Here is a 16,659-nt window from a genome sequence, read left to right on the forward strand (position 1 = left end):
CCTCTGTATCTAAGCTCAGTACCCTCTAGCCTTCTGTACCTAAGCTCGGTACACTCTATCCGTCCTGTATCTGAGCTCAGTACCCTCTATCCTCCCTATATGTAACCCGAATACCCTCTAGCCCCCCTGTATCTGAGTCCAGTGCCCTCTACCCCCAGTATTTGTGCCCAGTACTAACCAGATCTAAATTAACATTAGACCGAAGTAGATCTACATAGACTTCAATAACAACAGAACCGAAGCAATAGTTTCAGTATTACTCGCGATAATTTTGGATAGAGGCATGGAATTATACATGACTCTGCTCCGTATATATATGTGGACATGCACATCCGTTTACAGTATTTTGAAACATCATCTTGACGATGTTGTTGGAGATGGACAGTGCATCAATAAAAACTGATTAGTGGATAATAATAACGGTGGAGAAAGCTGGTTTTTCCAGTTCACGTGAATTTTAGTTAAACAAAAAAAAAAAAAAAAAGAAAAAAAATGCAATGTGCTTTCGCACTTGGGTCGATGTAATTAAACGATCGATCGGTCCAGGATTAGACGAGGTTAACTATGACGTTTTCCCGATAAAAATAACTGGAATTACAGTTCCAGGACGAATCAATGTTCTAAATCTTGATCTGTCTCTTCTTAAAGTTGATTAAATAAACTGCGTAAACGATCAACAGACGCGAAGCTTCAGATAGGGTCATTCCAATGCTATCCAAAAGACACACGATAAAAAAAAAAGGAAAAATATATTTTTTAAACATAGAAAACGCTGTAGACGATTTTCTTTCATAACCGAAAGTACCAGAAACTATTCATTCGATATTTCCATGTTCCAGTTCCCAACCGCTGCGGACCCAACAAGCAAAAAAAAAAAAAAAAAAAAATCCAAACACGCAAAAACAAAAAGAGAAAAATCCATCCATTCCGAAAGTTGATTTAAACGCTCCCCTGTCGAGCGTGGCCGAGTTGGGAAAAAAAGAGTACGAGAAACGGAACGGAAGAATTACTTCATTCGATTCGACGAATGACTAAATACAACCACACGAGGTAGCTCGGATAGGAGGAAACAGACGTGGAGGGGGGACGTGACACGAAAACGAATCCGTCTCTGCTGGTTGCTGGTCAAATAGCGGATATATGTATTTTTCTTTTTTTAAATCCAAAGCCAATATCTCCGTCGCGGTGATTTCTGCATAGTGGCGGAGCCGCGACGTCGGACAGCATCGATAACCCATAATCATTGACGTGTCTCGTCTCGCGGCCGCCCCGGAGGCGTGCACGGCATGAATAAAACAAACATAAGTTTCGCAGTGAATTCAATATCCTCGTTGAGGATGGGACGGCGGGGAGGGACGCCGAAACTGCCGCGGGGGGGAGGGCAATCAGTCGCATCCGCGTGCACGGTCGCATTGGGGATGCAGGTCCGGAAACGGTCCGGACCGGACACGGTTGAGATATGGCTGGTGGCTATTAAAATAATTTAATATTCGAACATTTCATAGGTTACGCGTTTTACGAATAAACGTCGAGCAGTATTCGAATATAGTTATGCAAAAATCACTGTTCAAATGTAACGAACATCCAGTCCTAATCACTAGTGCGTAAGTGTGGTATAAGTTATTTATTAATAATTTATATCATGAATACACGAAATCCACATTCTACTCGTAACGTCGTTCAAGCACGACGAAATATTCAAATATCACATGAATCCAGGAAGCAGAAAATCAACGGGTCTTCCAATAATTTATTCGTTCTGCGCGTTCGTATATTCAAATCCAGAAACATTCTACCGATAGTCCGAGCCTTAGGTCGGAGTTCCACTTTCCAGCTTTTTCTGTGTCCAACCCTTTCCCCTTCCACACCCCCACCCAACCTTTCAGCCGTTCTACGCCTCGCGCCACGCGTCGGAATCGCAGGAACGACGGCGACGTGGCGAGGGGAGGCACAGAGAGCGGCGTTTCGGGCAATGCCGCTTTGAAAATCGATAAGCGGCTCCGCATAGTCGACCAGTCAGGAGCTTTTCGGCGTATCCGCGCGAGATCCTGGTCGGTCACGTGGCCGGACCGACACGTCCGTTGAACGCCAACGGCGGAGGATCGCGCGACGTGGTCGCCCGCCGTTATCGCCAGTCGCAATCTGCGAAATCGACCTTTGTCCGAGAAATCGCGACTCCCGGCTGGAGGGCGACCCAAATGTCCGATAAAGGGGGAGGGCGTAATCCTGGCCGATGATTGATCGAACCAACCCCATTAACCCTTTATTGCGCGAAACTTATTTTATCTGTCGAAAGGGAACATTACGATTAATTAATTAACGGTGTAATCCACAGGGGTACTGGACGAGTGGAGGACGTACCAAGGTCGCATTATGGTTTGATGGCCTCTTCAATAACGAACCTAATGTTACTTGTAATTCTTCAAGGTCATCAGTGGTAGAGAGAATCAGAGCCATTCCTCGTTAAAATGTCTCGAGCGCACTGGATTTTGAACGCTTTAAAGAGGGATCACTCTGTAGAAGAATAATATCCAAAGGACACTCGGGGAAAAAAGGTACAAGGACGTATGTACACGGTGAAGTACGTGTGAAATATGGAAAAGGGTGGCTGGCTATTAACGTAAGGGTTAATCGGTTAGGGTGGGAAGAGCGATCGGATGGATAGAACGACAGCCGGGAATCGTGATCGAGCGAGGAATTTCGGGTGGCACGGTGACTCGATAACCATCGCTGCCCATTGATTATCCCCGCGCCGGGGGTAGGGTCAAACATCTCGAAAAGGTCGATTCATTAGGGATCGCGCTGGCCCCGGTGGAAGGGAAGTGGGCTCCTATAACCGGTACAGATGTATCGCTCCCCGAAGGAACGCTCCGTCCTTGCCACGTCCTGGCATGTGCGCAGACGTCCTACGTCGCTTCGCGACGAGGAAGCCCGAGTGGAAGAGCGCGGAGGCGCGAAACGCTCGTTCCGCCGTGTCCGGAAGCATCGATGTGGCCGAACGGCGAGGAGGGCCACCCGATACGGGAGCAAACGAGTGCAACGCACTTGGCCAGAGGAGGACACCTGGCGAAACGAGAGAGGAAAGGACAGGAGTCGCGCATGCGTGTCGTAGGCGGCGCCTGAAAGGCCTGACGGAGATCTAGATGGAGTACAGATCGGGTGGGAGTGAGAGAGAGAGGTAGGAGGAACGTACACAGCGGCCTCGTAGGGCAGTCGTTCCTCCTTCGTCGTTCCTTCGCGAGGCGCGGGCCGCGCTTTTAACGAAATTATTCCGTGGGAGAAAAAAGCTCTCTCGGCCCCTGGGCCAAGAGCCCCCCGACACTCGCCACAGGCGTGCCCACGTCTATCGTCTGGAGTTCTCGGTTGCGTGCTGCCCTGTCATAGGTGCGAGTGCCGAGGTGGAAAAGCGCGTGAAGGAGTCGGAAGTGGGGAAGAGACGCGACATAGTCCTGGTCGTCGTCCGCGGTCAGTATCGGCCAGGATCGAAGACTTCCGCTGAGCAACAGACTCCGAGGGACTCCAGAGGACTCTGGGGATCCTCCGCCTCGCGTAAAGGGTCAGTACCGACCAAACTCGAGGACTTACCCCCCCGGCTGGAACGCAAGACGAGTTCAGTAAAATAGACGCGAACCGCGGGGCTTCCAGAGGACTCTGGGTATCCTCCGTCTAGCGTCCGCGGGTAGTGTCGAGCGTTTCTACTGGGTGGAACGCGAAGCAAACTCCGAGCAACAGATTCCGAAGGACTCCAGAAGACTCTGGGGGATCCTCGACCCGCGCCCACGGTCAGTATCGAAGACATCGCTCGAGTGGAACGCGAGCGGAACACAGAGCAACGGACCCAAAGTCTCGAGGACTCCGGAGAACTCTAGGGATCCGCCGTCTTGCGTACACGGTCGGTATCGCTCGAAATCGGGGACTCCCCGGGTAGGAACGCGAGGCGGTCTCGGTGCAAAGAACCCCAAAGTCTGGGGGACTCCGGTGGATCCTCCGCCTGGCGTCCACGCGATCGCCGTTTATTGATTTCCGCAGGAGCCTAACCCGTTTCGCTCGTCACGCGAAATTTCGGCCGCACAACATCGCGCGTTTCGCCGATCGATTCCGCACGCTCGTCCTCCCACCAGTCTCGCCCGCGGCCGACCCTACGCTCGCCTCTGTCTCTCCTCTCGGCGCTCACGCTTTTTTCTCCGCCCTCGCTCGCGACTCTGCCACGAACGCCACCCGTCAGATCGGCTGGTGGACGGATCAATCCTCCAAGAGGACGATCCTCCCGCTGAATCCTAGCGATCGAACGTCGCGACCGACCAGAGGATCCCTGGCTGTGGGACGCGTACCGCGAGTGTGTGAACGAGATGTGGACGGTTCAGTCGCGTAGTGTCGCTTGAGTCCTCTGACGTCCTCGCTTGGTCGTGCAGTTGGCCCCCCCCGGAAGGATAAGGGATCGTGTCGAAACGGAGTTGTCGAACCGTTCCGGACGTTTTCTATGAAACGAGTCGACGCAGGAGGTGACTCGCCGAGAACCGTAAGTCGAGTCGTTGCACTCTAAGGAATGCTCTTTCGCACTTACGATGAGAGCGGCTTCGGTCGGGTAGGTAGCATCGTCCTGTTACGTCGTGGGGGGTACAGCTTTCCAAACCTAGAACCCGAGGAGCTGAAGCGTCTTCGAGAGATACTACTGTTGTGGTGATAGTCCTGTCAGTCATTAATCCAGTGAACCTTCTTCAGAGACTACAGAGTCTCATGTTAAAGTACTTTCCTGAGTACTGATAGAATAAGGAGGATAGAGTGTTGGCGAGTGATGTCCACGTTGTGACAGGTATCTGTATTCATCCTTTTATGATAGCAATCTTGTTAGTCGAGGGTGTATCATGAAATCTTGACAAGTAGTGAAGTATTTTCAATAATTCTGGTCTTCCTGTTCTTATGATAGGAAGCCTATTAGTCATCAGATTGTAACGCCAAGTCTTAACCAGCGCTTGAACGTGTCTCGAAGGTTCTGATACTTCATTCGCGTCCTATCTTTTTGCTGTGATAACAATCCTATCCATGAATCTAAATTCCATTTATTGTAGCGATTCTATTACTTGATGTGGGGACATTTTTGTTCAAGCCTTTTTCAAAAACTAATCAGTAAATCTACTTTTGAACCAGGGATTAGTACAGGTAAAGCAAATAGCTAGAGCGTTCCTGGGTTATGTCTACGAAGCGAAAGGATCCAGTTTTCCTCCTTTCATGATAGCAATACTGGCAGTGGTCTATCCAGAAGCATTCTCCTCCATAATTCTTTGCAGGACTAGAGTGTTATAAAATTAGTTAAACGCAATAGTACTCCTACCAGGTTGTAGTCTATATGACACAGAATACTCGATAGTAAATCTTTCAAAATTGTTCATACACATAGAGCAATCTTCCTAGACGCCATACCATGAGACAGTTCACATGCCTTCTTGAACAACAGTAGAGTTCAAACATCGAAAGAGTAGTCCTAGGTCTCCCAGACGGTTTTTTGAGTCCATCGACACAAAGGTCCCATTACCTCCAAAGTTACCAATCATGTCCCACGATTGCTTACAAAGAACCCAACTGCATGTCGATATACGATGAGAACTAGACCCCAAGACTCCCCCAACTCAAAGCCTCTCCACATGCGGGGAACTTTGACGCGTCGGTAGAGGAATGGTCGAGTGCAACGGAAGAAGTCTCGCGAGTTGTGAAAGAAAAACGCGGAGGTGAGAGCCGAGTCATCGTGCCGGGGACAAGGAGGGCTCTCGTCTCTTCTGTGTAGGTTGGAGACACTTTCGCGAGATCGGATCTACCGTATCGATCGATCGACCGCCGAAGGGACTCCACTCGAGTTTTCCTGACCTAAGAATACCACTGCTTCGAGTGCCGTGGAACGGGGTGGAGTGGCATTCAGGGGGTGGGGGATCGAGTGGGGAACCCCCACCTCCTTTCGAGCGTCCTACCCGACGACGATGACTGCGGATTTGTCTTTTCTTTCTCGTCCAAGCTGCTCCTCTTATCGTCAGCGACACGCGTCGCCTCTCGAGGAGCCAACAGGGTTCAGTAGCCTCTGCGATCCCTAGCTCGGCGGAGATCCTCGAGTCGGAACGCTCGCGTGACGCTAGTTAATTAAAAGTCCTTTCTACACGGGGTGCTTTGACATTCCGGCCTGTGGATCGATTGTTATCGTTCCTTCTCCGTTCCTGAACGGTTCGACGATCGCGATCGCCGATTGCTGGATTCTATCAGATTCGCGAGCGTGCTGAGAGAGGGGACAGAATTGGTCACCACGTGGCGGAGTTGGGCAGTGATTACCCCGGCGATTAATTTTGCGATAATTATTCGCAGTTGTCAGGTTGATCGGTGGTCGAAAGCTACATTGGTAACGTGTAATCGCGAATCAGTAGTTTGTGATCATTCAGGGCTAATCTTGTCTGACTATTCATTAATCATGGCTACTGATTGCTGGCTACTTAAATCACCATTGGAAAGTTTTGCCTGTGTTAACGTCACGTTTTTATTTATTTATACCTCTTTGAGCCATGCCACGGTTAACTTCTCAGAAAGAAAATCGTATTAGATACACCGATTCATTAATCGTGACTGATCACAGGATCACGCATTGTCCGACACCGCTGCGTGGGAGGACGACGAGCATGGATCGTGTATGGATCAACTGGTAACTTTTATTTTTTCTGTATGTGCTTTGTAGAATCGAGACGAATGATGTACAATTGATGAAGACTGCGCAGCGCTAGGAATGGCCCCATTCAGTTCCGTCTTCCTGGGCGTCTGGGGAGTGTTTGTTATCGTTTTGATACAAGGTATTACGACGCGGACGTGTAGAGGCGCCAGTGGTTCTTAACCTGACAGGTTTTAACGTTACTTTTTCCACCTCGGGATTAAGCAGAGACGTCGAGCGGGCTATTATTGTTCTCGGTAGAAGGAAAAGTGTGTAACGAAGACGAGTGGCTCGTTATTCGGCGAAGTGTGGCCAAATATCCTTGCTACTCGACCCGGGAACTGGTTCTAGGTTAAGGACTGCTGTTGCATAAATGACATCGCGCGGATTCTTGATAATGAACTATTTGCAGAAGCTAGGCCCGTCAGCTGGGAGGAATGGTGGACCTATGACGGTATTTCCGGTAAGGAATTCTACTATGCGAATCGCTCCTTATCTGCGCGAAGAAAAGATTCCTTTGCTATGGGAAAATATAAGTGACATTCAGTGGGCTCACAATTTTCTATTCGTAGTTCTGTGTACATTTTTGTGATATTCGACTCTTAATATTCGAACACTCTGATTTTCTTCATACCATTTCAATGCACCTCATGCATTCGAGCAGTCCAGACTCCAGCTCGCGACTAACATCGCCCTTTTTTCGCGAAAAGAACAGAGAAAAATACTTTTTACTCCTGGCGCTAATCGTCAGAGAGCCTAGCCGTTCCATTTAAATGGTTAAAAGAGCAGGAATCCCCGTTTCTGATCCAAAAAGTAGCCGACTAAGACGTCAAGCTTGTTCGCGAGTGCTTAATTTTATAAAATGATAAACCCGTTAGCACTCGACTCTGCTACGATCCCTGAATAATTTCATACCCCGGCTAATCCCCCTGGCTTAGCGTAGCGGGAACTTCGTTTCGAACTTGTTACCAGTCTCGAGGGTCGGGTTAATCGATGCCCGAAAGCCTCGTTCGAGTATCTAATCGTCTCGATTTCGAAGGTCCCGGCTTCTGGGGTCTCATCAATCCCGAGTGGTGGCTCTGCCACAAAGGCAGACGCCAATCGCCGGTGAACCTCGAGCCTTCCAGGCTTCTCTTCGACCCGAACCTTCAGCCCCTGAATCTGGACAAGCACAAGGTCAGCGGGGTCCTCGCGAACACCGGCCACAGCGTGGTCTTCGCCGTGAACGACAACGACACGCGTCATCCCGTCAACATCTCTGGCGGGCCCCTCAGCTACCGTTACCAGTTCCACGAGATCCATCTGCACTTTGGCCTGGACGATCGGACTGGTAGCGAGCACACGGTGGATGGACACGCGTTTCCTGCAGAGGTAGGCCTTTGCATTGCTTTGCTTTTTCTTTATTATAGTGTAGTCATGTCTGACTGTTTTCACTTTTCCTGTGAATACATATTTTACATTGTTATCATGTTATTCTCTTTAATACCCTTTCTCGCTAGAGATTCATTTAAATTATAATGGTTTGCCCTTATACGGGAAATAGACCTGATCGCCTCCCTGCTCAGGATGCGTTTAAATTTATAACTTCTTATCTCTTTGTCGCATGACAACTCATCTCTTTGGAGGCCTGCTGGCTTCCCTCTAGCTAGGGTACCTCGGGGTTGGTAAGCCCATACTGTAGCTTACAAAAACACCGCTACAGCTCCTGAGGGCCAGAGGTAAATCTTTCCTTCTTGGTCTTTGAGTTGCGACTTTCTGGAACAATAGAAACATTGGTATTGGTTAATAATAATTGTAGCTGATACTTTTACAGATTAGGTAGAGTATTTTTTTAGCTGGAGTATAGAAAGTAACTGAATACAATTTCATCTGGATCGGGCAAGAGTTGTAGAAGTGAATCATAAAGAAACCAATTCTGAAATTTGTATTATTGGAAATAGTCTAAAATTACTGTTTTATCGATTTCATTAAGTTCACATTACCAGGTCCTAAAATACTTCTAGTTTTTGTGTTTATTACCGTGTAAAATGGCTCGTTTCATAAAAGAAGAGTCGTAAAGGGAAATAATTCTCGTTTCAACTTTTGTTCAATTCGAATGGCAATTTTCCAATACCGCTGTCTCTTAAATGTCTTCCCCCGGGAACGAAGACAGTTTTATTAACAGTTTCTCCGAGCCGCATATTAATTTCCACCGCTTGAATTCAATTCGGTTTATTTAGCTACAACCCTCAGACATTCATTGGTACAAATTTTGTTCGTAAAATGTAAATATCGATTATTTAGATTTTTAAATTAAATTCCTGTGGAAATTATTGCGTTTGTTAATTCAATCGACGAATTCAGCTTTAATTTCATTACAGACGATATTAATTTGACTTCTTCTCCGAATTGTGGAGTGCTTGTCTGATCATTGATTTTCTCATTCCACTTGAATTCCTATACAGACACTCTACCTAGATGTTTCCATTTGCTGACACAGACAGCGATTTAATCAGTACTTCCCTGTAATCCAAAATAAATCCAAGCTAAGAAATAAAGAGGAATCAATGGAAATGAAATCAGAGAAATCATACGAACTCTTCGCTTTGTTACCTTTACTTACCACGGTGGCGTGATTTAAACTGATTAACGTTGAAATCGTTACTTTCGACTTTTCCTAAACTGAAGTATTCATCCCTTAACTGGGTCAGAACACTCAACTGGGTTACTAGTATAGAATCGCGATATACGTGCCGGGAAATATATAGCTTTTAACAGTTTGCGGGTTACTAAGTGGAGAGTACATTCACGAGGAAAGTTAAATAAATTGGAAATTTTAAAAAAATTACGAAACTTTTGAAGTGCATCGAGTTTGTTATATCGCGTAATATTGAACTTTTCGCCGCAAATTTATTCAATGTCCGAGAGAAATAATTTGTTTGAATATTGTCTGTCAATACGAAAAAGAAAATCTGAAAATTGGAGATACTTATTTTTATACGGTAACCTTTTTTTTTTTTTGTAGCCGTCGAGGTTTCAGAATTTTTTAATATTTGGGTCGAGTGGTTTTCTTTACAAGTATTAAAATAACCGTGAAACTGCACGGGCTAAAATAATGTGGACCTTTAACAACAGGTCGTTATAACGGAAAGCCTCCAGTGAAGATTTTATACGCTTCGCGGCGAGAAAATTTGAAATTGGTGTTCCCGATGTGTCAGGGATATTGGAACAAAATTGAACAATAAAAGATAAACCATTCGCGATGGCTTTATCCATTCCGACGCGTTTTTAATTTGTCCATTGAACACGCAAAATATCATCCACGAACAATCCAATTTCCGGCAGGCAATATTTTAAACATCAATTTCTAGTTTATTATTTCACAGGAGTTAACTTCTGCTCCGACAATTTTTGGGATAAATACTGCGATTTTGCTAGGACACTATATAATGGATTATTCAGACCATTTATTTGAGGTCTTTTAACCGGTTATTATACATTTAACCGAACGCACTTTACTTAAGAAAAGTATTTTATAAATCTGTGAACGGCTACCATACTGAATTTTAATTCTAAAGTACGTTGCCTAGAGCACGGCGAGCACGCGAATTATTGGCGCCACACGAGACGTGACAGCGCAACGGTGGCGCCACTAGTCTGCGTTGGACGCTGAAACAATCCAATCCACATATTCTTCACTCTCTTACGCTGAAACGTACGACTTTGACACTCGTTAACCTGAGGAACCAGTAGAGGACCCTTTGACTCTTAAACTTACAGCCCATGAATTAGTCCCGTGACCTAGACCACTCACTCTCGCTACAATTACCAGAAATGGGACAACCCTTCCACTTAAAATTTGTATGAAACAGCAACATCAGAGAATAGGAATCTGTCGATGGACATGGTAGCTCGATTGGTCGGACCACCGGTCGCGGTCCAGCGACCGTCTGGGTTCGAGTTTCGCTTCCAGCACGCCTATCGACCGACTCTTTTTCTCCCTGTTGTCCCCGGGGCTGGCGAATACTTTGCTAACGCGATCTCGCATTTCTGTCCCGCAGCTGCAAATATTCGGATTCAACTCGCTGCTCTACAACAACTTCTCGGACGCCCTGCACAGGGCGCAGGGCATCGTCGCCGTGTCGCTGCTCCTCCAGGTACATGCCTAATCTCTTTGCCCGTACACCGAGCCACCCCTCGAAAGATCGAATCGCCGGCGATAGATCGGAGTAAGCGATACGTCATAGATACCCTCTCCGTTGGCTTTTCAGGTGGGGGATCGCTCGAACCCGGAGCTGCGAATATTCACCGAACAGCTGGATAATATCAAATACGAAGGTGAGAGCACGAGTAGTTTAATACCGAACTTAGAGAAAGCCCGCACGCCCTTCGCGTGCCAGACAGACTCGAGTTTCACGAGTTTCTGTCGAGATACTCGCGACTATATCGCGATTGCCGAGAGCAGGGACGCCCGAAAGAAAGGAATCAGCTCCGACTCCGCGTAGGGCGAAATTAGGTAACTGGTCTGATGAGATCTGCTTGATTAAGGGGAGAAGGGGGCGTCTTGCGCCGTTCAGGGATGTTGATATGCGTGGAATCTATTTAAACTCAACGTCGACGCCGACGTAGGATGTAAAATCCGTTGCCGTACTTTTTGTGGGAACTCTTTCGCGAATTAGTGAAAGGTTCTAATTAACATTCGGTCATGTTTATTTGGAACGAGTAATTCATGCCCGAAGAGGCTGACAATATTAGTGTCTCAGTTAAGGCGCCGCAAGTTGCTTTGCCGTGGAATTATTTAAAAATGGGGTCAAACTTTTTATCGTATTTTAGAGTTGGGGTTCTTTATGTAGGACGAGCCACATAAAGTGTCGCCGGCTGATGGCGACGAAATTCGTCTTTGATATCTTATGGTTCTCTCAGGTCCTTTATGTGACATATGTGATACCGCTATGAGGTCAGCCCCAGAGGGCTGTACTGTCAGCCCCCTCATTTTTCCCAACGCCGTGACATCTAATATTTCGCAATTTCGGATCGAGGTTCCGCCGGTGGAAAAATACTTCTCGTCGTATTTCCCTAGCTACGCGAAACGTTAGAAATTGTCTCGAATGAATGCGGTGATAACTTCCCCGTAAATATTTCTGCAGCGAATAACCGTTGCTATAATAATCCCGTGCCGTGTTTGTTTCCACAAGTCGATACGTAAATATTTGTAGACTCGGGCGCGAAAAGTCTGAAACGAACGAGTGCTGTATCAGTTACGACGCTTGGCGAGAACACCCTGGGTCATATTGATTTCATCCGACCAGCCGAGGGTTAGGTCGGTTAAACGATCCTGAAGGTTTTCGAATATTTATAGATGCGATATTCGCCAAACATTTCGATTTTCATATTGTTACTAGAATGCGCTCGAACATTCTAGGTACCTGCGTCTATAAATAAATGAAAATTTCAGGTTCAGACGTACCTGAACAGAGTGGTAGATAGACACAAGCCTGAGAATAAGGGTGGAAGTAGAAGTTTTTAAAAAGGAAACTGAATGTTGCCAAGTTGGGGCGTTTCCAGATATTAAATTCCACTTGGAGGACACGTTTAATTTAAAAATTGTTCTTTATACAATCGCGTCGGTATCTAAGTTGCTGCGAGGAATCTGACATTAATTACAGGTAATGGGTTCCAACCTCTTTATTCTTCGAGAAAAACTGCTTATGGGCAAATAAAACTGAAGAGAAGAATCGTCTCTCCTTACTGATAGCGATAAACAGATTTCAACCATAGCGTGTAAAAATTAGGATCTCTGCAGATCATAAGTCCAAGGCCACCATTTCATCACACTTTGGAACGGTTCCGAGTCAACCAAGTTCTACAAAAATCGGAGATAGCCTCCCACTGTTAATCCCTACAAAATATGGTCCAGAACTTATGATTGGCAGCCTGCGCTAGCTAGGGAAATCCCCAACAGTCGCCTCGATCTCCCAAACACGCGTAACCCGATCTGCGAGCGGAGGTACGCCAGAAAGTTACCTAAAGCAACGGAGGTGCCGGTAGGCAGGTGCACGGGTCGCCGTTAACTCCTGTCTCGATCGCGACACGGTTATGCACGTGTAGACCGGAAACTCGCAAACTTGGCAGGGGTCGAAATTGCCCGTGGTCCGCGATAGCACGCGAACTTTTCTCCCAGGCATTAGCCGTTAAGTGACTGGGAACGCGGCAGCCACGTAAGGTGATCGGCGGTATTACGTTAGGTGTAGGTGGCGTGTGTACAGGTACGTCGATACTAATTGGGGTACGTATGCGCGTCACGGTGCTTGTCATGATCCCGCGATATCGATCCTAACCGATTGCACACAGGCCAGACGATGGAGATTAAGCGTTTCGTGGTGCACGAACTCCTGCCGGACACGAAATATTACATGACGTACGACGGCTCCACCACGATGCCAGCCTGCCACGAGACCACCACGTGGATCATCCTGAACAAGCCGATATACATCACGAAGCAGCAGGTGAGCATCGTCACGCTTTTCGATCAGCCGACGACATGCCAACTTAACGCCGTGCCAGACAGTCCCACTGAATATCAATCAGCCTCAACCTTGAACGATTTCTTAGAGACGGGAATCCCCGCCCCACTTTCACCACCCCTTCGGTGGTTCTCCTAAGGTGTTCGCACATACTCCTGTTTTATTAACGCGCACCTTTTATTCCTTCTCCATCTAGAGACGTTTTGACTCTTATGTTCAAAGATGTCCACCTTCGAATAGCTAAGAAATGCGCACCGAAACGAAGCCAGTGACCTCGCTAGCCTAGATTTGCATATTACCGCCTAATCGAGTACAACACAGAGGCCGTAACTCAGAAACATCTGATTTCCAAAACGCGACTAGCCACTTTCTTTGGCTCCGCCACAAAAGACTCGACGTCGAGATTCTCGCGCCTGATATCGCGTCTCCAGGGTCGTCCTTCTCTTTCGAAGCGTGGGATCGAAAATGCGGCGCCGCGGTCTGGAACTTTATTTCGTTTCGAACGGCGGCCGGGGGAAGGGATCGTATCTGGCCGGGACGACTTGAGGAATTGCAGTAACTCACGCACGAAAGTAGTTTCTGATGTTCTTTTAACGATTTCGCGTGGCCAGGGACGAGCGTAATCTCGCCGGCGCGTGGCGCACACGACCCGGCAACAAAGGAAATTGGTTTACGTGGGCTCTTTATCATCTCGAGATTACACTTTGATGACTTAATGCGTTTTCTTTCTTTCTGGACGAACCGTCCCGACGCGGTAAATCATATTGTTGGATAATAAAGCGAAGAGCTAACTTCGGACTCCTTAAGCGTATTAGATCAGCAGTGCTTAACGGGACGGGGTAACTGGTTTACGTAGACTTGAATTTTTAATCGTTCGGAAAGTTCGATTACGAGTAGAATTTTATTAAGCGTTCATTCGCTAACAATTTTATTCGGAGTGCGACGCCCTTTTCGTTTAACTGCTACTGTCAAGATGGCTTAAAATCAACTACCGTTGATACAGCCTGGGTATATATGTAAAGTGATTAAATAATAACAGCCTCTTATTTATCAATCACGAGGGGATAACCGAAACTCGGGCGTAAATAGGTCCGTCCCGTATTAATTTCCGAACGAGTACTTTACGATAATTGTTTCATATAGCTCGGAAAACGCAATGATTAAATTTGATCGATTGTATCTTTGGAACGCTAAATCTGCGAATTAATTTTCCAATTATTCGGGAGGTTGAGCGAATTCACTTATGGCCGCCATTATCGCCGCCCATTACTCGCGACGACCGTTGTTAAAACACGGCAATTACACAATGGCCCTACCAATTACACCGCGAATTGTGAAAATATCTGCTCGAATTTGTTCCACCGATGGGCCAATTGTTATGGCGGCGCGGGTCACGGCTTAACACGCGAGTAATATGTTGCCTACCGCTGACTTTAGGCCTGCAGAACGATTACCCTTAATAATCCGCGTCCATTTGCAACGTAAAGTTGGGGGCATCGGACGTTGCTTGATTTCAACTAATAATTCATGGCTTTTATCGCAGCGTATCTAAATATACATATAAGTCTAATGGAGGCCAAGACACCCTTTCAGCGGTGTCCAAATAGCATCCAAGTGTTGTCTATAGTGTTTGCTACCACTAGCCAGTCATGGCGGTCTCCTTACAGTACGCGTTCGACCACGGCGCAGATGCCTGGCGCAGCTGCGGCGTGGAGAAGGGGAAGCAGCCGTGTGAGGGGCCCCTACGGTGACTAGTACTGCCTCAGACCCTATTACCGTCTCGAATGTTCTTTTCCAGAACGCACTTAACGCCACACACAATACACAGGGTCTGTTCCCTCATCACCCCGAGTAGATTATGCTTTTTCCTCAAAATGCAGCTAGAAATAGTCCATGTCTTGTTACAAAACACACCCGGCCACGCTTCCTCGCGTAACCTACGTCCTTTTGCAGTACACATTAGGGTCATCAGACACAGCTTGGGGTCTACAGACCGAACCCTCGAAGTAGTCCACAGGAAATTTTGCAAAATGACCCGGCCTGTCATGTTCGGTATATAACTCCAGCCGAGCACGCAATGTAACAATTCGGGGAGAAAGAGAGAGAGAGAGAGAGAGAGAGAGGGGGGGGAGGTGTGGTTTAATTCGCGAACGGCCCTCCCAATTACCCCCACGTATGTAATTTTTCAAAACGCGAAAAGGGTAAGCGCTTTCACTCGGGACGTAATGAACATCCGGATGGAAATCAATCAGCTAAATGGATCGCGCGGAAAGGGCATAGGTGCACTTTCGAAAATCAAAAAAGCTGGCAACGACGTCGTCGTTTCATTTCGCGTTTTAATATTACGGGATCCACCGGTCGTGCGTTGTCCTCAGAAAAGCGGGCACAAAGCGCGGAAAGTGCGCGCGCTCTCGTGCGAAACAAAGGGAGCAAACAATATCTCGAATTCAATAACTCGGCTATCGACTTCCGTCGGAAGTACCGCCGCGCCCTTTGTCGAACGTTTAAACGATTTTAATCCGATTCCACTTTTTTTTTTTCTTTTTCGAGGTTACATTTTTCCCCGATGCGAATACGCGCCCATCCCGATTGTGATTCGTTTTGATTCGCCCAGAATAAATTACGACTACGAAATGAAATATCGCTCTGTCCGCGGAATGAAAGCGAAGAATCGTCGAACGTGGAACTCGTTTCGCGAAACGATGATCCGACGATATGAAATAAAAAGTTGCCCCGGGGGCGTTCGCGATTCAATAATTGAAAACGGTTCGCGAACGGACGAACGAAATTATACGGTAATGGTAAATTTTGCGAAATAACATGCTCGGCTCGCGAGTAACTCGGACGCGGAACCGTAGTAATTCTGGTTAATTTGGGAACGAAGAGGGAATTCGAAGGATGGCTCGACCATCGTAAATTGAATCGCCGTTCTCGTAATTCATTTTCGTTTCCATTCATAAAATTGAACGTTTTGTTTGTTTGGTTTTTGTTTTCGTGTAGAAGATATTCGATATACATCCTCGATCTTTGGGGAGACTGGGGCTGTGTGGAACTGCCCTAACTCGGTGGTTTAGGATCTTTCCATTTTCCCTTTCTGGGAACGTCAATCATACAACTTCCAGTGCAGAATTGCAAATAGTATATAGACATGTAAGAAAACGTCGGTTGTATGTTTATGATGGGACATTATTTCGATATTACGACGTAACGAGGACTGTGATCTTTCACAGAATATAGATAGCGCTAACAGACAGTGCTTAGTGCACAGGACTTAGGGTCTACTAACCCAACAGTCAGTCCATGTTCATCAGCAAAATTCCACGGATCAAGCACTGTTCGGTTTCCGTTACCAACATCCTTTAGCAAACTCTATCAGACAGTCTTCAGGAGCTTCAAACCCAGCGTCCCAAGTAGTTTCCAGAAAATCGTATGGACCTCTGTCTGCGAGTGCACGGATAGCATCAAGCACTGTTC

At 46.9% G+C, this 16,659-nt stretch overlaps 2 protein-coding genes across 6 annotated transcripts in view; one reads left to right on the forward strand and one right to left on the reverse strand.

Moving 5' to 3' along the window:
* The first annotated feature begins 3,159 nt into the window (after positions 1-3,159).
* The window catches only part of LOC128880111 (carbonic anhydrase-related protein 10), a 17,513-nt gene continuing 4,013 nt past the window's right edge, over positions 3,160-16,659 (forward strand). The window contains exons 1-7 of one of the 5 annotated variants that reach the window (XM_054129828.1): positions 3,160-3,782; positions 6,713-6,824; positions 7,095-7,145; positions 7,722-8,053; positions 10,723-10,818; positions 10,933-10,999; positions 13,013-13,167. In XM_054129828.1, coding sequence (XP_053985803.1) covers positions 6,761-6,824; positions 7,095-7,145; positions 7,722-8,053; positions 10,723-10,818; positions 10,933-10,999; positions 13,013-13,167 — 765 coding nt within the window. In that variant the 5' untranslated portion in view covers positions 3,160-3,782; positions 6,713-6,760. Of the gene's footprint in view, positions 3,893-3,978; positions 4,520-6,028; positions 6,383-6,712; positions 6,825-7,094; positions 7,146-7,721; positions 8,054-10,722; positions 10,819-10,932; positions 11,000-13,012; positions 13,168-16,659 lie in introns of those variants that run through there. The other 4 variants (XM_054129830.1, XM_054129827.1, XM_054129829.1 and 1 more) reach the window with 4 other exon arrangements.
* Positions 8,072-16,659, reverse strand: part of LOC128880105 (WD repeat-containing protein 18) — a 51,422-nt gene continuing 42,834 nt past the window's right edge. The window contains exon 5 of the transcript XR_008457753.1: positions 8,072-8,437. The gene's annotated coding sequence lies outside the window, so the exon portion shown is untranslated. The remainder of the gene's footprint in view (positions 8,438-16,659) is intronic.

Source organism: Hylaeus volcanicus, chromosome 7 (genome assembly GCF_026283585.1).
Source record: "Hylaeus volcanicus isolate JK05 chromosome 7, UHH_iyHylVolc1.0_haploid, whole genome shotgun sequence".
NCBI classification, from domain to species: domain Eukaryota; kingdom Metazoa; phylum Arthropoda; class Insecta; order Hymenoptera; family Colletidae; genus Hylaeus; species Hylaeus volcanicus.